We start from the raw sequence: 23363 nt of genomic DNA, 5'->3' as shown, positions 1-23363 counted from the left end.
ATGAGACAAAATGGAAATGAGATATTAAAGTTTTGATTTGTATAAAGTATTGATAGTTTTGATATGAAATATTATGATGACTCTAAAACATTCTCTATAGCAATATTTGTTTCAATTATAGTAAAAAATTTTTATACGTGCTTATAAAAATAAATTTACTTTTATTTTATAATTTTTAAAGAAATAAAAAAGGTAACGTATATTATTAATCATTTTTTAAAATATTAATGAATTTTAATATATTAATTGGAATCGTATTCATAATTATGCTCTTATAATAAAAGAAATAGCAAATAGCAAATTAATAAAAATGTGAAATACTTGACTAATAATTTATAAAATTAATAAAAACTAATCTAAATATAATTTAATTTTAACCTCTCTTGTAAATTTTAAGCTAATTGTTTAGTTTACTGATTTTTCCCAATATCAATTCATATTGATATTGTAAAAATCATGTAAAATTGTAAAAATTAAATTAAATAAAAGAATATTTTTAATATATAAATAACAATTTTGTTATAAATTAAATGTTAATGTATTATTCATTCGAAATTTTTCTCTATTAGATTAAGAAAATATTTATTATTAAATTTAAACTTGAAATTAATAATAAGAATTATTTATTTTAATTTTAATTTTTAAAATCATAAAATAAAATAATTACATTTATGAATAAAAAAAAAATATAGATAATTAATATCAATAATGTGAAATATTTATTGAAAGAGAAAAAGGAATTATCGCAATTATTGATAAAATAAAATCAAAAAGAGAAAGCTGTTACAATTCTTCTTCCAAGCGGAAGACCATTAAAGTAATTCACATTTGTTTTGCTAAACGAAAAAGAACATCTCAAGAGAGAAGTATTGAAAGTAGATGCTGAACAGACTAAAATATCTTCTATAATTAAATCTCTTAAATCGTGAATACAACCTGGCATGGTTGGAAGGATATAATTGGCCACATCAATCTTTTTAATTGTATAAAAAAGAATTATCTTATTTTTTTTCAGGTATGAAAGATTTGATCTACTTTTTCTTATATTTTATATACTTATAATAGAACATATTTTAAATAAAATGAGTTATTTAAATTATATTTTTTAACATATTATATAAATTATATTGCATATATTTAAATTATATTCACAGTTTGAAAATACTAGATTAAATGTTTAACTTAAAAGAATTTAAAAAACTTTAAATGAAAAAATTTTATTTTATATATTTTTTTCCTTTTTTTTTTTATGTAAGAATAATTCTTTTTTTTTTATTATTACTATTATTATCATTAAGACATCTTATATTAGATTATATTAAATATATTAGATATATTTTGACTGATCATCTCAGAGTGATGCACATCCAGATACATGTATAAAAATATAATATAAAAAACAACAATATAACAAAAATAACTCTTATTTAAATTTAATCAATAGGTATAATTTATAATTTCATGATTTGATTAGAAATTTTTAATGCTTTTGGATATGATTAAAGATAATATTTATAGCATTTGTTTAATAATGTATAATGAATATTTTCTTTAAAATAATTTTTATTGAAAAAGATTAAAAATTTTAACATTTCTCTTTCCTTCTGAAAAAAGTGGAAATTCCTAATAAGTATTATTTTCTAAAAGATTTATATTTATTACTTATTATCAAATTTTAATGTATTTTATAATATAGTTTATAATATATTTTCATTTAAAATATATAAATTATTCTCTAATGAGTAGAAAACGAAAAATACTTATTTAAAAAAAAAAAATATTATTTTTATTAATTTATCATGTTATTTTATTATTTATATTTATTAAAATATTATAACGATTAAACAAACAAGAAATATGTTTAGAAATATATTCAAAGTTCTATCTCAAATATTAATTTACAGGAACTTTTACATATCACACGATATCTGGAAGTTTAAAGACAAATTTCTTTCAATAGTAGAAAATAATCATAAATAATCATAAATAATTTTAACTTTTTCCAATTTCATAGTAATTTAATATGCTGTGAATTATAAAAATAAATGCTTTGAATAATCCACAAAATCTAATACACTCAGATGAACGGCAATATGTACATAGATTTTCTCGACTTCTCCTATGTTGATATGCAAATATTCCGCTCAGCCCTCTTATATAAAGAGTTAGTGCTATCGAAGAACTTCAGAATTGAATATCACATGCACAACTATATCACGAAATTGTTCGTAGTTATCGAACTTTAATGAAAAGAACAGAAATTTTATATTGTGAAGAATCACAATTTAAATACTTATTAAACATTGAATAATAATATGACAGTACGATAATAACATTTCTTCATATTTTTCGAGACATTCATAATGTTTTCAGATTTAAATTAAATATTTTCTAGATTCTGTAATTAATATAGAATTCTAAGGAGAACATATGATTTCAATCCAATTCAAATATAATATATATTATTATTATTGCTCGCGAGATTTATAAACAATTTATTCAGAAAAATTCCTCATATAGAAACTTTTCACTTTTTCTTATCACTTATCGCAGATTTCTGTTAAGCCTAAACAAACGATAATGTTATCTGTCATTTTCGAAAGTTTAGTCGACAGTTATAATTATATATTTTTGACATACTTCAGACTTTTGACTCAACGGCAACCAACCAACTCATTTCAATTCAAAATTTCCTCTAATTTGGGGATGTCGCGAATCAGACACTAATCGCGATATTATTAGTTATTATCGTGTCCCACCGGGGTAATCCTTCTAATTGAACTAGAAAGGGATTTTCTGAAGACACGTTCTCGCATTAATACAATCCATTCATGAAGAAAAATACGTCAATAGATGTACAAGCGCCAACTTCTTCATACGCATATACATGTTAATCGAAAGATTCGACACTTAACAATCCACTACAATACTAGTATTGCAGTTGCGAAGAATAATTATATATTTGATTGATTGTAGAAAATAAAAGAAACAAAAAAGCGGATATACAAAAATGTTGGTTGATTTATTAACAGTTTAAGTTTGCGTTAAATGAAGCGAAGCAGAGATAAAGTGAGACGATGAAGTGTGACGGAGATAGAACTGTTTCACTATATCTATGTCTTGCTTTATCTGTAATGTAATTGAAGTAATTTGTGATTGTATATATTTAATAAAATAAATCTCTATTAATATTTTTATATATTAGAACTTTTGCGTTTGTCTTGGCTTCTTTGAAAATTATTTTTCAAAGTTTCAAAATATATTAACATACCTTATATACGATAAGATTTTGATTAATCGAACGTTCGATTATTCGAATAATGTTGGCGACAGAATTTATAGAAAATTTATTTGATAGCTGAAACATATCGAAAAGATATTATAAATTCAAGAAAAAAATAAATAAAATATGAACATGTGACGTAATAAATTATTAATTTTTGTATAAAACACATTCACTCAATTTCAATCTCTCGATTTTCAAAAATTCAATTATTCGATTACTAATTAGTTTCGATTCTATCTACGTTTAATCTTGCATTAAATATTTGTACAATTCTATATCATGTTTTCTTTACATTCACCTAAAAAAAATTATTCATAAATCAAATCAGAAATTCACAGAAATCATTCAATTTCAAAATTTAAAATATTTCATATACACATTCAATATTCAAAGCAATTGATTTTAACAAGACGCATATATATTTTGCAATTATAGTATTGTTAAAATTTAACTGGATCGAAGAACTTTATATCATATTTATGAATTTCTGGTAATAATAATTTGCAGATTATAATTGATCTCATCTAAGTAATTATGTCTATGCATAAATCAATATTAATTAACATTAATCAATATCTATTGTTGTCCATATGTATGTTCATTTTCTATGAGAGATAATATTCTGAAGATAAGATCAAAATATGTCAATTGCTGGTAAGCAAGATGATTATGAAAACCTTACAATTATAGAAATATTTTTCAAGTTTCAAGATGATTATAAATTCTAAATTATAAGTTTAAGTTTCTCCATATATATATAGTAAAATTAATACAAAATTTTGTTCTTGAATTGAAACTTTTAACTAAAAGTTTAATTATTTTAATTTTATCTCATAACTTTTTATCTTATTGGTTTAAAGATCTGGCGCAGACGAATAATTTACGGTAATTCTCTACCGCGATTTGAGTGTCAAAATTTACTGCATTTATGTATATTGCGAACCAGAGTGCTTCAATATTAACGGGACGCCGTATATATTAAAGTGGAACGAAACAAAACGGGACAAAATTCTTTTTTATGTTATTCATAAATTCTAATCGCGAGCAAAAGTTATCTTTTGTAATAATACTTAAATCGAATTTGATCAATAAAATTTTTAAGCCACTTCAAAATCATTTTAAGATTATTATTTCATTAATTTTATATATCTTTTTTCAATAATTTTTATCTTTGGTAAAAATAATTTTGGATTAAGGATAAAAATATTATTCTTAATATTAAAAAGGACACTGTGTATTATATCTTGTATATTTATATCACAGCATTTTATATCTCAAAAATGATAATATTTTTAATGAATTTTATGTTACATTTCATTTTCTTGGGGAAAAAATAGAAGCAGAAACTCATCAATCTATTATAATAAGATTGTCTCTTTGAAAGAAAGATTATGAAGAAAAAAGTTTATTTACTAATTATTTATTGAAGTACTTAAGTATGTATATTATATACAAGTACTTACAGCTCATCGAAAACGTGTTATGCTTTTTCATCAAAAACCTAAGATTAAAATTGCGATTCACTATACATATTTTCTTTTCTTCTTTATATCATCTTTTTATGGAATATGAAGTACGAAAGCAAACGCATTACACGACAAGATCATGTTATAAGCTTTTCTTGAGAATATATGAAAAGCACAGTTAATATTACATGTCGTAAAACTTTAATATAAAACGTTTTAAAAAAGAATTTTTATTCAAATATTATTCATTTTTTGTCAAGCAAAATATTTAATTTTTTGAAAAAAAGTAAATATTAATTCAAGTAAATATTAATTAGTTTGAGAGTTAGAGGATAAGAGCCATCATAATAAAAAAAAATTAATACCATCTTTCGACGAAAAAAATTATTTTTATTTTAATACTATTTATTAATGTTATGCTTATATTATTTGTTATTTAATTATTTCACTATGTATTTATATCATTATCAACTTGTTATATTAATCGCTATCAAAATCAATGTATACAATTTCATACAATACCAACATTTTGACACGGATGGTATCAAATGCAGTATATACACACTTTGTTCCTCTATATCTTCATTATTTTCTTTACAGATCTTTACAGATCCACAAAACCAATCAGTTAATTGGAAGAATTCCAATTTTCTAAAGATCGTCTTTTATTGCGTATAAAAATGGGTATCTGCTAAATCGAATAAAGTATCTCGATTAAATGCAATAAGTTTCTCTTAAGATCTCCATCCTAAATATTTTTCTTCCAGAAGAACTCTGCCAATCATTAGTAATCATATTCAGGACTATAGTGAAGATTTCGTTTAGAAATGTACAAAAATCTTAGAATGAATTTTTTATTTAATTATTAATATTTTTACGGATATTAATATTTATAATAAAATCAAAAGAAATTTAACTCGGTTGTTTTTTGTTTTTTATGAATCTTTATGTTTCCATGAAATATTATTAATATTAACATATATATTGATATATATTTGTATGCAAAGTTATATGAAATATTCCATTTATATCATCCTGGTGAAACTTAATTGAAAACATATTATATTACTCAAAATTAAACAATTATTTTTTTAATAATTAATATATGCATTATGATAAACAAATACAAACAATAAGCACGAACAAAACAATGTGGATTACAAAATTAAAAATTATTAATATTTAATATTCAAATTATATTAATAAAAAAATTGAGATCGAAAAATTTTAATATTAAAAGATTAAAAAAAAAAAAGATTTGATTGTAAAAATTAGAGACATTCATAATTTTTAACATTTTCTGTATTTTTAAAATTTAAAGACTAAAAATTTAATTTAATAGCAAATTTTAATAATTACACTATTAAATTATTTAATAGTTAAAATCATGCAAAAATAAAGGATATGAAAACACATTAAAGAACATCACTTTCACTGATGTATTAAATAAAATATATGTATAATTAATAATCTATAAATAAATGTTACATTTATTGTTTTTCAAAAAGAAAAAATATAATTGTTCCAAACATATGTAAATTTATTATTTTACACAATCATATGAATATATTTAAAAATGATATTTTTAAATATGTCCACTTTGTTATATCAACCTTGATTGAAATAAAACTTCAAAATAACGATAACCCAAACGATATTAATAGTATTACCCTTCTCGATCGATTAAAACTAAATTTTTATAACGAATATTTCGATTAACTGGTTGCACGCGATGCACATACATGTACGTAACTCTAGGAACCACTGATCGAGAAAGCCATTATTGATAATGAAACGAGAGAAAATGGTAAGGGAATAATGAAGGGTTACAACGTGCTTGATAATGTTCATATTTAACAATGCTTATAAAGTAGATATACTATATCCTCTAAAAAGTTATCCCTGAATTTACAATACAATATAAAATTTATCAAAAATTATTATAACTTCAATTCAAAATTAAATTCATTGTTATTTTGTTATTTGTTAATTATTTATTTAATTATTTTCTATTTTATTTAATTAAAATTATTTTAATTTTCGAAATGCAATATATGTTATAGATACAAAATATACATATATATGAGAATATTGAGATGTGAATATTAGATAGATATCCTCTACATTCCTCTCTAAAAGTGTTATCCATGGAAAAAAAGTTTGGCAAATACAATATGAAATTGATTAAAAATATTATAATTTTTGAAATGTAAAATTATAATGTATTATAGATACAAAATAAAATACGAAATACCTCTAATATCCGAAGATTAAAAATTGTCTATTAAGACTTTATTATTATATCATATTAAAATTAATTTAAATTGTTACTGAAGATGAGAATAATGCCGATATAATTTAGATTCACATTTTGAAGCACATTGTGGCATAGAAAAAGTATTAAAATGGTTTGAAAAAGGAAAATTGTAAAATATAATCAATGTTTAATATATTAAAAATTTATATGATTTAGTAGAAAGATGAAGAATAACATCTATTGAAAAAAAAGAATATTCTATTCGTATATTACTTTTTGCAATTGTTATTTCATATCAATCTTTTTAAAATATAGCATAACAATCATGAGAGAAGAAGAGTATTCTACTATATGAAAATTCTTTTAACGGTTATGTTTTCCTTTATTATTAAACACTAAAAACTCCATCATGGAATATATGGGGATAATAAGAAGATATGAATTTTAAATAAATATACTGTCCTTTAAAAATGTCTAACAAAAAATATTTTACAAAATTTTAGAAAATTAACAAACATAACACGAAATTTATTAAAAAATATTGAAATAATTTTTGAAATGTAAAATTCATTTCTATTTATAAATATATGGGAATGTAAATTGACATGATATGATAAGTACAAAAAAAAAATAATTTAAATTTTTATATATTACAAAGGAAATGAAAAATAAATGGTAGTTGGAAAAAAATATTTGTGATGAAATAAATATTATTTAAAATTATTGCTATTTAATATTTTATAACTATTTCTATGTATAACTGTTTTTCTATATATTGATTTGCGTGAAGTTATTATGTGTTCAACTAAGATTTTCATTATTTTCTTCAAAATAATATAATATAATATAACATAAATCTAATAGAAATTACGTTTTACTCGAGGAATTCTAATATTTTTGGAAAAGAATGTACATAGTACATTGTACTCATATATGCTGTATTCATACTATAAAAAAATTAGATTCATTCATCAAACAAATATCTGATGAATTATAAAATTATTATATTATTATAATTATATTATGAATATACATTTATACAAAAAATTTGAATATACAAAATTTATAAAATGGATATGATATGCAAAAAACAAAAAGTTTTCAAACTATAATACTTGTTATTTAAATAAATGAATCTCTTTAATTAATTTTCATGTTTCTAATTGTATTAATAAAAAAATATAAAATTAAATTTAAATTTAATTTTGCAAAAAAAGATAAAGCATTTGATGTTATATAGACTTTTACAATTTCTTAATTCTTTTTATAGTTTATTTTTGGTTTTTTTAAATTATTTTTAATATACAAAGTGTTAAAGATTAAAATAAACAAATAAACAAAAATTGATATAAAAATATGTATAAAACCGGATCTATTAAATTATAAGCAATTAAAATTTGCGTTAGATGAAGTGAAATGGATGAATGACAGAAATAGAATCGTCTCACTCTATCTTCACTTGATGCAAAATTAAATTATGTATAACTTAATAACTTAACCTTAATACCAACTTTTACGTTTATGCTTGTTTTTAGCTTCCTTTTAATCGATTTTTCAAAAATGGAGGAATATAATAATACCTTATATGATTTTTTGATACAAAAATGTCAAAAACATGCAAACATTTGCTATTATCAAGAAAAGAAAAAAAGAAAAGATAATTCATCATTTGTAATTCAAAAATTAATTTTAGAGAAATTATATTTTGCATATTATTAAATCTGGTAAATTTTTTTCATAAAATTATTGTAAAATTTTAATTTTTTTTATTTCACTTTTAATATATACATACATTTATTTTTCATCTTATGAAATACTTTTTAATTTTTTTGATTGCCTCATATCTCATTATATATTCAGCAATTAAAAATAGGAATAAAAACTTTTATAATTTCAGATTGAATTCATGGAATCCATATATGGCAATTGAAAAATAAAACTGTGAAAATCATATTTCAAAAAGTGTGACACAACGAGTAATTTATTTGAATGAAAGCAGAATTTATAGAACAAAATTGAATTTGCATTCGATATATTTTATACAAATTTATCGTGTTTCGAAAGTATGAAAAAAAAAATGATATTAATATTCGTCTAATATTTGCCCAGAATCACGTCAACTAGAACAAAATTTGACGAAAAATTTTTTAGTCGGATGAATCAAAATTTAATTTATCGGATATGGATAGTATTCACTTCGTTATCACGTCGCTTCAACAAATACAAGATTTTACTCTAGTATTTCATAATAGATGTGTTACGATCAATGCTAGATAAAATAATATTTAAAATATGAAAAATTGGAATATTTTCAAAAAAATTTTTCTAAAATGTATTAATTAATTTGAAATAATTATTTAATTTCGCATTAATCGAAACACTATTCAAAATATTCATTTCATGTTGTATATAAAAATTTTAATTATTTTATATTAATATTATTTATTTATTTAATATATGTAAATGAATTATGTATTTCAATTATGTATTTTTCATTGGCCTTAATGAAAAAATTGTTGAGTTAAGATCAGTTATAAAGTGGTAAAACTATTTTGCTAATTTTTTTGTTTGAAATATATACATTGTAAAGATAAATAGCCAAAATAAATGAATAAATATTAATAGATATTAAATAAAGATTATAAATTATTTATATTCATATATTCACTTCATGAATATATTTGTTTTAATTGAAACTAATATTTATTTTTTCTGTACATTTCTTTTTTTTAATAGTAATCTTTATCTAAAGTGATTCTCTATTGTAAGTTGAAAAATATGAAATAGCTAAACATGAAAATGATTAGTTGTAAAAAAAAATTAGAACACTATTGGAAAAACTATTGGAAAAATTTTTATAGATAAAAAAAAATATGATTTATTTTTTAATTAATTCATTAAAAAAATTGAAAAGAAAATTTTTTGTACACTATCTAAGATTCACACTAATACATTAAAAAATACATTAGTTATTGAGTCATCTACTCTAATAAAATCTATTTTAATATTCTAGTGTTTTAATAACGTTAACTCTAGTTAAATAAGCTTCAAATTCTAAACTTTAAATCCTCCTCCAAGTCACAGTTGAATATAAATGTTAGATCTCTTTGAATTGAACTTTGAATCCTTAAGACTTTAAAACTTGAAAACTCAAACAGTCTAAATTGCAAGTGTACAATATATATATATACACTTTCACTAATAACATCCTATATATAGAAAACATTTTTTTTCATTATTCACAAAAGTTCAATTTATGTTTAAAAAATAAATTATTTTTAGTTAAAATTATACTACACTATTGTTATTACTATACTATTATTATTATTGTTGTTATACATATTTAAGTATAATGGATATGCACAATTGTAATCAAATTGTTTAATCAACATCTTTTATTTTATCAGAAATTTATTCTATGCAATGAATATACATATATAAACTATATATTATAACTGCACTTTTGTGTCTATCATGTACGTTTTGGCCAGGTATTGAATATTGATTTAGAATACCGAAGAGAATCCATTGTTTAAAGGTATTGAAAATTCAAACAATAAAACAGAAATACATATTTCAGAGGAAACGAAACATTCGAATTTTTTATTTCATCCTGAGCAATGTTATGGAAGTGATATTCTTATTTTTCAAAATATTATACAATTTCCTGTAATAGGAACAAAGAGAATATTAGAAAGAAGAAAAATGGAAACATAAATAAAAAAATATATAATATATAAAATAATGTAATTTAATCACGAGTTTATGGTTTTTATTTTTATTTAACAAGCAAGCAATTAAATTTGAATATGTTATTGTGTTAAATTAAATTAGAAAAGATAACGTAAATAAGTCAGAAATTTGCATAAAAATCTATTAATTTTTTAAAAAATGATTAATAAATATAAAAATAAAATTCAAAAAGTACACACGATTTTTCTTTTTTCTTTTTTTCTATTATTATCTAAATATTTTTATCTAATTAATAAAAAATTCTTTTCAATCAATGAATCATTAACTTATAGATATAAAGTTCTAACTTCTAAAAAAATAATTTTTTAAAAAATTCAATAATAGATAAAAGAAGTTATTAATATTAGTATAATATTACACATATTAGAAGAAGAAGAACATCACTCTGAAATTATGAAGGAAAAAAATATTGCAACAAAATTTTTTATTTATATGTCTTTTTTTAAATGATTGGTGAAATAATTTTCAACATAATGAAAAATAAATCGAAGTACAATTAGAGAAATTGACAAAACAAAGTAAATAACTTTTTGGAAAAAAAAAAGTTTTTAATTTTTCATCCTAACAAAGGCCAATATTTTACTTTTTAAAATATGTTTATTTGAAGTCAATTATTCATTCATAAAAATTATTTCACAAACTTTATATTTATATTTTCATATAAACCTTCTAATGATTCGTTTCTATCAACGTTGTTCAATATCAATACTGATTCCTTAAATTTTACGAGTTCTATCGATTATATCTCGACGTTTGCCAACTTTACACAATATCCACAAATTTTGAAAGCATGTTGGAATTTATCGTAGCGTAATGTAAATATAAAACGAAACTATAAAACGAAATATAATTCGATTCCTAATTTTAAGAGACATAAATACGATCTATTAAATGATATTCACGTAACTAAATGCTTGAAAATTTGTTTAATCTGTATAACATTGTATAATAAAAACAAAAAATAGGTATACATTTAAAAAAATCAGATTTAAAAATTTGCAAATTAAATTTTAGAATTATTTATAATGATTTTACGGCTTATATCAAATACCATATTTTAAAACCTTAAAAAATTTTTAAATAATAATAAACAATGCAATAGTGATAATAATTGTATTCGAAACATTAAAGAATATGGAAGTTCTGAGGATTAATTTCATCAAATTTTTTGAAAAAAAATTATTTAACTTAATATTTTAAGTATATAAACTTTCATTCAATTGATTATTTTAAATATTAATTTTTTTTATTATCATTTATTATTATTAGAAAAATAAAAAAAAAATAAAACTTGTCTTTTTCATTTTTTAATTAATAAACCAGCTTTTATGAAAAATATTTTTTTATCCACTCTAGAATATGCAAATGTGACTATATACTCACAATTGTTTAACGAATAGAATTTCATCAGAATAATATTTGAATGTTTTATTGAACATATAAATCGACGAAAATATTTATTTCAATAATCGAAATACATTTTTTTTTTTCTATTTTAATACATTCAATGTAGACGTTGTAAATATATGTGTCATAAGGATTTCTTATTTTATGGCATACAGTTATGTTATGAATTTTTTTTAAGAAATATGAAAAATGAAAAAAATGTTTTCCATATATTTCACACTCAATTCAAGTGTTTTCATCAGTATGCGTAGCCATTTTCTTGCATTTTTCACAGAGAAAAATACGAAAACAAAAATTGAAGTATCTTCATAAATTTGGAAATAAATTTAATTTAAATTAAATAACTATTTGAAAATATTATTTTGTTTAATGTTTAAATTAAAGAACAACTCTATTCTATTTATTTTATTTATATATCTCATTTATCTTATTTATTTATTTATTGAATATCATTATTTATTTTTTGAATATCAAATATCAGAAACAGTTTTACAATTGTATTTATATTTATCAATAATTAATATATCAATAATCGGATATTCTGGGATACAAGATATGATTCAATATAATTTAGTTAGTGCACTTGCTTCGACATATTGGATTTGTTGTTATTATTTACGTTCGCTCTATTATATATATTTTTTTAATATATTTCTTTTATTGCGAAAAAAATAAACTCAAATTTTCGAAAAACTGTGTTTTCATCATTAGCAGATTAAAAATGAAATATCTTCAAAGTGCATATCTCGTAAGAAGAAAAATCTATAATGACAATTTTATAAAGGAAAGATAATATGATGTAGTTGATAGAAATATTAAAAAAAAATTATTATTTTCTTTAATTGTATAGGGTAAATAATTTTTTATCCTTTTATCTTTCAAAACCTAATCTAATATACAATTTTTATGATTTAGATTTAACATACCAGAATACATAAAAAACTATTCCATTCTCAAACAAAATTTCATTCTTTTATCGAATCTATCTAATATTTTTATCGCAGTCATTTTTCACGTAAACAGATAAATTTCGAAAAAAAATATAAACTATGATTATCTTCTTATTATTATTAAAAAAAATTTGTTTTATATTTTCTATTAAAAAAATATGATTTATATATGTAAATATATAAAATTTGCATTAATTTTGAGAATATTAAAAATCATAGGTTGTTTTATGGTTTTATAGTTTTGTCGCAGAATGTATTCGTATCGAAAAAATTCGAATATTTTTTATTCCAGCAATTCATGTCAAAACAGGATTCTCGTATATAAGTATAACAAAACTCTTAAGTGGAATATCTTCGAAGATTACGATCTTTGAGAGCACTGCGAATATAAAATTCACACCACCTAGGGAAATAGGAATTTTTCCAAGAACAAGGAGATATAAAACCTTTCTTCGCACACCGTTCATTCGCTTAATGCGGTTTCACATCGTTCAACTATGTCACAGAAATCCCAATTGTTGATACGAGATACGAAGCTAAACTATTTTAACAAAAAAATGTTTTCAAACCAAAATTGTACAAATACATGGATATACGTGTTTTTCTTTTGTATTTTCGAAATAGAGTTGTCAATTACCGATATTTTATCGATATCTTTTTGACAGTTTTCGATATATCGATAATATTATTAAGATATCATTAATAGATATAGATGAATGGAATTTTTCTTTTTTGAAAATTATTATTAACGCGATGTAAAAATGTTATAATTTTGTAATAAAAATAAATAGAATTTATTGAAAAATTATATTTTAGTATATTTAAGCTATTCGTGTTGATATCTTAATATTTTAATTTACAATATTTTAAGTTTGAAAACTCAATGAAATATTGTTAATTTGTAAATAATCGTCAATTTTTAACAACAACTTTATATAGAAAAAAGTAAGAATTCTAATAACTATTATCAATATCTTAATAATATTGAATTATCGATAATATATTGATATTATCAACATTTATCGATAACGATATTGATAATCATAATTTTATTTGAAAAGAAATTTAGAATTTATTATAAAATTTATTACAAATGTAATACAAAGGAGGATAAATTTAATTTTTTAAACTTCAAAATATTAATTCTCAAATGATATTTCGTGGATTTTTCTCGTATAAGTAGTGTGGTACAGGTTAGAATGACCCGAATTTTTTTTTTCTTTTTTTTTTTTCATAACGGAGTGTAAATAAAAACTCATAATATTTTTTTACGAAAGAATGATAAGTAGCTTTAATTTAATGTACTTAAATAAAGTCACAGAGAAGAGAAATAGAACATTCTTGCATGGAAAATATGAAAAGTATGCAGAAAATATTTATAACAACGATCTGATCCGCATCACATCAATTAAAAATTAACTATTAATTAATAAATAAATTATCAATAGATGATAAAACGTAAATTTTATAAAATATCATTGTTGTTAATAAATAATTTTAAGATATTGAAAGATTTTAGCATCCTAATAATTTTAAAATATTGAAATAGTTTTATTGAAATGTAATAATTAGATTGCAAATATTTATGTAAATTGAAGTTTTTATAAACTAGAGAAATAAAATTTAAATAGAAATCTATTTTATTTTTTAAATATTATTATTATATTAAATAATTTGTGTATTTTTATATGTTATGCATATTTTGCTATTTTTGTATATTTAATTTTTCCATAATTGTATAAAAATCGATAGTCTTAAAATAATAATATTTTAAAACAATAAAAAATAATATTTTAAAATAATAACATTTTAAGACTTAGGAAAATATTGAAACATTATTATATAGAAATTTTTATAAAATCAAAAAATTTCGATTTTAATGAAAATTTGCATGTAAAATATAATAGCTTACACAAAAATAATATTTTCCTTGATGAAAAATTTCTTTGAAAAAAATGAAATTAATTCTAAAATTTCATCTTTTTGTATTCTGTATTTTACAACAACGAAGTGATATAAAAATAATATAAGAATACTAAATTTTAAAATTTTCTAGTTCAAAATTTTTATTTATTTTTTTATAATCATAAAATTACGTCAATCTTCAAATATATGTATAATAATTTTAAATATTTCTAATTTTATATTAATATTTATAATGTTATTTATTCAATTTCATTAATATTTTCATTTTTTTTATAACTATAAAAATGAAAAGTATAATATAAAATATTAAAAATTAAAATTTAGATGTGCAAACTTTTTCATGACAAAATTTAAATAAAAATTTTATTAATTTAATATGATGTATTTTATCAATGCATAATAAATATAGATCTACCGATAAATAATACAGACAGATATATATAAGTAATATTGATATATGAATGTATTTCGCATTTTAAGTTATTAAGGTAAAACTTGCTTTTTCAAAGGCTTCCTCGTTCGTATAATCGTCAGTCAAGAATCACAATAGAAATTATACCATTCCATACAAAATAAAATAAGAGAACAAAATAATACAATAAAATAAAAAAAAATAAAATATGAAATATAGAATATTGAAAATTCAATATTTTTTTAACTTTTCGAATCTCCAAATTTTTTATTATTTTTATAATTCGAAAATTCGAGTAAAGAATAATTCCTATTTCTATTTATATATAAAATATTAGGTATAACATAACATAAGAATGAATAAATAATTTATTTATATTTAAATCTTTGATTCATTTTATCATGATTTATTATGATTTCACTAATTATTTACAAACCAAAAAGAAAAATGATCATTGTTATTACTAATTAACTAAGAAAAAAAGCAAAAAGAATTACAGAAATCAAAACTTGTTAAGATTTTACTCTTTAATAATTTTTAAAAAAGAATTTCGAATTTTAAAATCTCAGAAAATTTCGGATACAAATTTCGCGAATTTAAAAATCAGAATTCGTTTCTAATTTTTTATATTGACAAAATAAATTTTATTATAAGTTTAATTAATTTTTTCTTTCGTTAGATCATTCTTATTTTTTTTTTTTTTAATAATATCTTTGGATTAAAATAAATACTTTCTAAAATAATTATTCAGTAATTAACGAATATAATAAAATAACTTTATAATATAATATAAAATTTTAAATTTAACACTATTGAGCATTAAAATATTAAAAACGCTCGAATATTCTCATTTTACCGGTAACTTTTTTCAAATCACACGATTCATAAAATAAAAAATACGAAGTCTAAAATAAATATCAAAGATCTACGTTATCGCAATAATAGATTCAAATAAAACGGTCAAAAAAATTTGAAAATTTTTCATTTCTTACTTTGGCTTGAATCCGCCTGTTGTTTGATATCACAGCTTCTTTCTTCTTTCCAATTAAACGAATATCACTTGATGTCATTAAACGTAACACGGAAAAACTCGAACTTGAAAAATGTGAAACGAAAAACAGAGAACAAGAAGAACCGAAACCGCGGAAGTTCTCCACGTGACTGAGAAACTAGAGATACTCGTCGAGGAGCAAGCTAAACAGAACGCCAACCAATGCGCAAGTCCTTCTAACTTCTCCTTTTCTCTCTATTCGCGAGACAAATACCTATATTCACTACGTGAAACTTGGCAAAACTTTCTTTATCCTTTCTTCGATCCTTTAATTCGTTTCAAATACTCGGTTAAAGAAAACAGATGAGGATAAATGCTTTCACGATTTTTTTACCCCCGATGTTCATTTATTCTTTGCATAATTACTAGATAATAATTAATAAGTAATATTTGTTATATAATATTCTTTATTTGATCAAGTATAAATTAAGAAATTGATTTTTTTTATCATTCATTGGAGCATCAATAGAGAAATGTAAATACGCTATTGATTTTGTGTTTTGTAAAAAATAGCAGAAATTGTAGAAAATTAGAAATCAAATTTTCTTTTGTTATATTTTACTAAGATTTATATAGGAGAATATTATTCTTTGATGGTCTGTATTAATCTCTCGAACGAATCTATTTCATTGTTATTGAATCAGTTGATCCATTGATATTTTCTCAATCATTGAGGAAATTTATCTCTACGAATATTTGCATTCCTAAATTTCTGTTTAACATCTTTCTAACATATCTTTCTCAATTATTTAAGTGTTTGCACCAGTTTCGAATTAACGAATTTATCATTGATGATTAATAGTGGTGAGTTTAGTATGTTTTCAATCTTCGAATATCCCTTTCATTCATCATCTAATCTAATCTAACCTAATCTAAACTTGAAGTTTCTGCTTTCCATGGATTATTACATTATTTCCCTTTTCTATTCAGAATGCATTCAGAATGCAAAAATATTTCATTACAAAATCTATTTCGTTATACAAAATAAAATGAAGTCTAATTTAAAAATAATTATTTCAAATAATATCGATTATTAATTGTATATTTCAAATGAATAAATAAATAAATAAATAATAATATAAAAAAATAATAAAAATAAATAATATATGTTTCACTTGATATTATATTCTTTAATCGAATATAAATTATATATAATATAATATAAAACATAATATAATAATAATACAGTTAATGAAAATAAATTCAAAATTTGTATATATTAATTGTAATAAAGTTGTGAATTTTTTTTATTATAAAAATCTCAAATGAATTTAACTTATATTTATGATTTTCTTTAATAAAAATTAAGATTATTATTTTTGTTTTAAACTTCTTAAAATTTCAACTTCTTTTTAAGTATAATTTTAGTTATAAATTCAATATATAATTTAATAATTAATTTAATAATTTAATAATTAACATGATCATTATTATTAATTCTATTTTCTGAATGATCGTATAATCCACAACAAAGAGAAAATTTTCAAATAATTAATATAACCATTGAACATTAATTTCATTATTATCCAACATAGTATAAATTATTATAACATTAAAGATAATTACAGATAAATTTATAAATTAGATTCAATGAATTAGAATTTATTTCTATATTAATATATTATTTACTCGTTGTTAGTTATATTTTTGTTAATTTTATTTTTTATTTATTTTTTTTTTATTGAAATTATTTATATTCGCATTAAATTCTTTTTTAATTATGTTTCTATTTTAGAATTAAAGTTTTTGTACATTATATATATTATTGCATTATATTTTTATATACATATAATATTTTAATAAAAAATTTACTGATATATATATATATAAAATTTTATCTTTACGTTTTTCTTTGATTCTAATGCATATAATATTTATATATCTATAATTAAATATTGGTTCATTAATGAATATTAAATATTTAACAACTATACACGAAAGTATATAATCTATATTTGAAATTTATCTGCGAATTATTATTGATACATCGTGTATGAAATTTAATATTTAATATAGTATTTAGTTTTCTTTTATATCTTTTCGCAAATCTGATCAAATATTAAATTTCGAATTATTTGCGGAATCAAAAATTTTTTTTATTCAATTTTTCTCAATTTTGAAATATGAAGATTTTTTAAAAATTAATCTATCTTATATAGTCTGATAAAATTTGTATAATTATTTTACTTATGAAATTCTATTATCAATTTTTTATAAAAATAATAACAATCAAAATATGTCGCCTCTCTCCTTAATTTCATAATAAGAAAATTTTTTATTTTTCATTTTTATTGAAATAAAGTTTACTTCAATATGTTTACTTCAATGTCTTATTCACCATCATTTGAAATATTCATAATATATTATCCATTTTTCTCCCTTTAAATCGCTCAAAAAGAACATGCCATAAAAAATATAGGCCAAATCCTGTATCGGAATTTTTATGTATTACTATAGGGAATATGTAATTTTTTTCACTCAATGATTCTATCTAGAGCTTTTATCTTTTCAAGCTTTTACAGTTGTGAAGATAGAAAGCAGTCTTTTATGTCCGATAACTGGTATTTCTTCTATGTGAAGTTTCATTTTCTTTTCATGTTTCATTACGTTCTTTTTGTCACTTGTCCCCAGGCTGGATTAGGACTGTTAGGAAAGAGAAATTCAGACCAATAAAGAGGCGAAATTAGACTCAAAGTTATTTTCAAGGCTGAAAAATATAGATTTTCGAAATAGATGAATAAAAATAAACATATTTTCGAATGATACAACTTTTTACAAATAAAATGAAAATATTATTTTGAAATGAATTATATTATATTGAAATATGTATAAGAATATAATAAACAATTTTTAATTTTAAAATTATTATAATAGAGTAAATTATTAATTATTAAATAAACATATTGTTATTAAAAATTTATTTTCAATAACTAAGGAATGAATAAAAAATAAAACATGTGTAAACAGAATAAAATTTTCATATTTTTAAATGAAAAATGAAAAAATTTATTGTGTTTTAATTAAAAAAAAATAAATATTATTATTTACATCAAATTCGAATAAAATTCATGTAAATAATAAATAACACTTATTCATGATTTATTTAATTTCATTAAATAATATCTTCAAACAATATTTGCCTATAAAAATATTTTAATTTTAATTCGTATTTCAAATTTTCCTATCACTTTTCAATATAATAGTTTCATTAAATAATTAATTATTTAATACAATTTATAATAATTTATTGTTTAGGATTGATAAACATATAATTATTATTGAATATGATAATTATTATTGAATACGATAAGTGGTAAAGTGAAATTAAAACCTCAAAATATGAAAAAAATAAAAAGATGAGTTACATATAAGTAAAGAAAAATAAAATCATTTATTTAAAATATAAAATTTTTTAATTGAAAGCTAATTTGAATTTAATATATGTTGATGTTTTCAACATCCAATCAGATTGGATGCAAATATTAAGATACAAAACTTCATATTAAGCCTAATACGAATGATGTATTATTGCAATTGCGATTCTGCAATTTAATTATTTCTATGATATAATGTATATGATTATGCGATTTTATTGTGAAAATTAAAATATTGAATTTTATTGAATTATGCATATAATTTTTACGAATAATTTTCAACAATTGAAATCATCATTTTTAGATTCTATATACCAGAATTTAAAGAAAAACTTTTAAAATAATCTAAAATGTATTTAAAAATAAAATTTAATCTCATATTTTTTACATATACATATTTAAATCAATCAAGAATTACATATCATAAAAAAATTATGAATTGTAGCATAAATCAGAAATTATAATAAATAAGATAGTAATTTTTAAATTAGTCAATTCAGCTCCAAAGATATTATATTATTAAACACAATAAAAAAATAAAATAGTAATCATACATCCATACCTTGTAATTATTTCAAGACTTAATATATATATTTTTTTATGTCTAATAAATAACTATATTGTGAATTAGCCTGCAAACCTAGTAATTTCTTATGTCGGTACAGTAGATTTTTCTTGCATCTTAACCATAGAATTAAAACAACATTGAGTGACTTCATATTTTCACGTGTTAACTTGAAATCCTAAAACATAACCTACGAAATATTTAATAAATATTTCTTAAATATATTTTTGTTTATTCTATTTGTTTATTATATTTTTATTATTTATTTTGTTTTAATTATTAAAATGAAATTCAAATAAAATTATTAAGATTAAATTAAGATTAAATGTGCTATTATAACCTATAAATATCGTATGTAACTTAGTTTCTATGAAAAATGTCAACTCCGTGTAAAGATATTATTGAAGATATAGAAGATTTAATATCATCACAAGATATTACACCTAAAGAACGCTATAGTTCAAGAAAAAGTATTACTGTTCGTTCTAAGCGAAAACAAGTAATTGAAGAATTACCACAACCTCCAATTCTCAATAGTATTATACCAGGAACACAAACAATTTATGTGAAAACTTGGGGATGTACTCATAATAATTCTGATAGTGAATATATGGCAGGTCAACTTGCTGCCTATGGTTATAAATTAACAGAAAATAAATATAAAGCAGATTTATGGCTTTTAAACTCTTGTACAGTAAAGAGTCCAGCAGAGGATCATTTTAGAAATGAAATCGAAGCTGGAAAAAAAATAGGAAAACATGTTGTAGTTGCTGGGTATGAAAACTTTTTTGTATCTTAAAATTATAATTTTCTTTCATCATTTTATAAAAATTTTAGATTTAAATAGAAAAGTATAAATCATATATAATATATGATAATATAATATAACAGATTTAATATTATTTAATTTTTTACAATTCAGAATATTTGTTATCATTATAATTTTTAATTCATGAACTAAAAAAAGTTTTAACTATCATTATAACAATATTATAATAATAGAAAAAAAATAAAATAATATAATATAAAATTACGATTTTCAATATCATTTTCTGAAAAAATTAAAATTTACATATAAAGATTCTAAATTCTTTATATATAATTTAAATAATAATTTAATACTTTTTTTTTTCCTATATTTTGTTCATTTTATTCTTTAATTTCAAATCTATCAAATTTTATGTCAATTGCTCTTCAATGCCATTTAAAATTATAAATTCTCTTTAATGATAAAATAATAAAAACTAAAATAAAATGATAGATATTACTAATATATACTACAATAAACTATGAAGTTATTAAAAGTTATAAAAAGAAATATTTAATTAATTAATAAAGAATTTTTATTTTAATTATGAAATAATGATTAAATATTTCATTAATATTTGCATAAAAATATTAATGAAAAACGAAAATTTAAAATTAGAAAGAAGAAGAAGAAGAAGAAGAAATCTAAAAATTATTTAAAAATAATTGTATTGAAATTATTTAATTTAAAATTATATTATTAAGAAATAAAATTAAATTTTTTTTTTTATTTATTTACAATATTTTTTTTCTTAATCATTTTTTCATAAACAAAAAATTAAAAATCTAATTTATAAAATCAAAAAAACAAGTAAAAATAATTATTTTCAGATGTGTACCACAAGGCGCTCCAAAATCATCTTTTCTACAAGGATTAAGTATGATTGGCGTGCAACAAATCGATCGTGTGGTTGAAGTAGTTGAAGAAACTCTAAAAGGAAATACTGTACGATTTCTGCAACAAAAAAAAGAAGCTGGTAAAAAAATCGGCGGTGCTTCTTTAAGTTTACCCAAGGTTCGAAGGAATCCATTAATCGAGATCATAGCTATAAACACAGGCTGTTTGAATCAATGTACTTATTGCAAGACAAAACATGCAAGAGGTGAATTGGGAAGTTATCCTCCCGAGGAAATTGTTGATCGTGCAAAACAGGCGTTCGAGGAAGGCGTTTGCGAATTATGGTTAACATCTGAGGATACGGGAACTTATGGCAGAGATATAGGTTCCAGTTTACCTGAATTATTATGGAAACTCATCGAAGTGATACCTAATGGTTGTAGAATGCGCATTGGAATGACTAATCCACCATACATTCTGGAGCATCTGGAGGAAATGAGCAAAATTTTAAGGCACCCGAAAGTTTACAGCTTCCTTCATGTTCCAGTTCAATCTGGAAGCGATCAGGTATTAGCTGATATGAAACGAGAGTACACTTGTGCCGATTTCGAACGAGTTGTCAATTTTCTGCGAGAACGTGTTCCTGGATTAACTATAGCAACAGATATAATTTGTGGTTTCCCAACTGAAACAGAGAAAGATTTTGAAGAAACGATGAAACTTTGCGAAAAATATAAGTTTCCTAGTTTGTTCATTAATCAATTTTTTCCTAGACCGGGTACACCGGCTGCTCGAATGCCAAAAGTACCAACACAAGATGTGAAGAAAAGAACGAAAAGATTGTCAGAATTTTTTCAATCTTATTCTCCATATGATAATAGAATAAAACTCGTTCAAGATGTACTAGTTACTGAAATATCCCATGATAAAGAACATTATGTTGGGCACAATAAATTTTATGAACAGGTTTTAATACCGTTAAAAGAAGAATATTTAGGAAAGATGATTAGAGTGAAGATAGTAGAAACGACAAAATATTCTATGAAGGGAGAACCAATAACAGAAGGTACATCTCCAGCGTTAAAACCATTCTTACCAAAGGGAACTATATCTGGGATACCAATGGAAATGAAACCATCAAAATATAGGATAGCAGCAATTCTAGCAATTTTTCTTGCTATCATTTTTAGATTATTATGGAAATTTTTAATGATTTAAAATATAATTTGTTAATATTGTAAATAAATATATACAAAGATTTTGTATTCAAA

General features: G+C 20.8%; 2 protein-coding genes across 2 annotated transcripts in view; one reads left to right on the top strand and one right to left on the bottom strand.

Moving 5' to 3' along the window:
• Window positions 1-16620, bottom strand: part of LOC100867936 (uncharacterized) — an 88227-nt gene extending 71607 nt beyond the window's left edge. Inside the window, exon 1 of the mRNA XM_031917401.2 lies at window positions 16450-16620. The gene's annotated coding sequence lies outside the window, so the exon portion shown is untranslated. The remainder of the gene's footprint in view (window positions 1-16449) is intronic.
• A 3958-nt stretch (window positions 16621-20578) lies between these two features.
• Window positions 20579-23363, top strand: LOC100871776 (threonylcarbamoyladenosine tRNA methylthiotransferase). Its single transcript, XM_003695026.4, has 2 exons — window positions 20579-21221; window positions 22086-23363. Exons 1-2 carry the CDS (start codon window positions 20824-20826, stop codon window positions 23308-23310), a joined length of 1623 nt encoding a protein of 540 aa, XP_003695074.2. The 5' UTR covers window positions 20579-20823; the 3' UTR covers window positions 23311-23363.

The sequence above is a fragment of the Apis florea genome, unplaced genomic scaffold (assembly GCF_048593485.1).
Source record: "Apis florea isolate Af1SG1 unplaced genomic scaffold, ASM4859348v1 contig_1794_pilon, whole genome shotgun sequence".
Classification (NCBI taxonomy): Eukaryota; Metazoa; Arthropoda; class Insecta; order Hymenoptera; family Apidae; genus Apis; species Apis florea.
Note: the sequence above shows the minus strand (reverse complement) of the source record. Positions and strands in the feature narration are given on the sequence as shown.

Excerpts from the sequence above, each read along its gene's own strand:
- LOC100871776 (XM_003695026.4), top strand. The coding sequence starts at position 20,824 with ATGTCAACTCCGTGTAAAGATATTATTGAAGATATAGAAGATTTAATA. Across the intron at positions 21,222-22,085 it reads AAACATGTTGTAGTTGCTGG|ATGTGTACCACAAGGCGCTC; the intron begins GTATGAAAACTT and ends AATTATTTTCAG.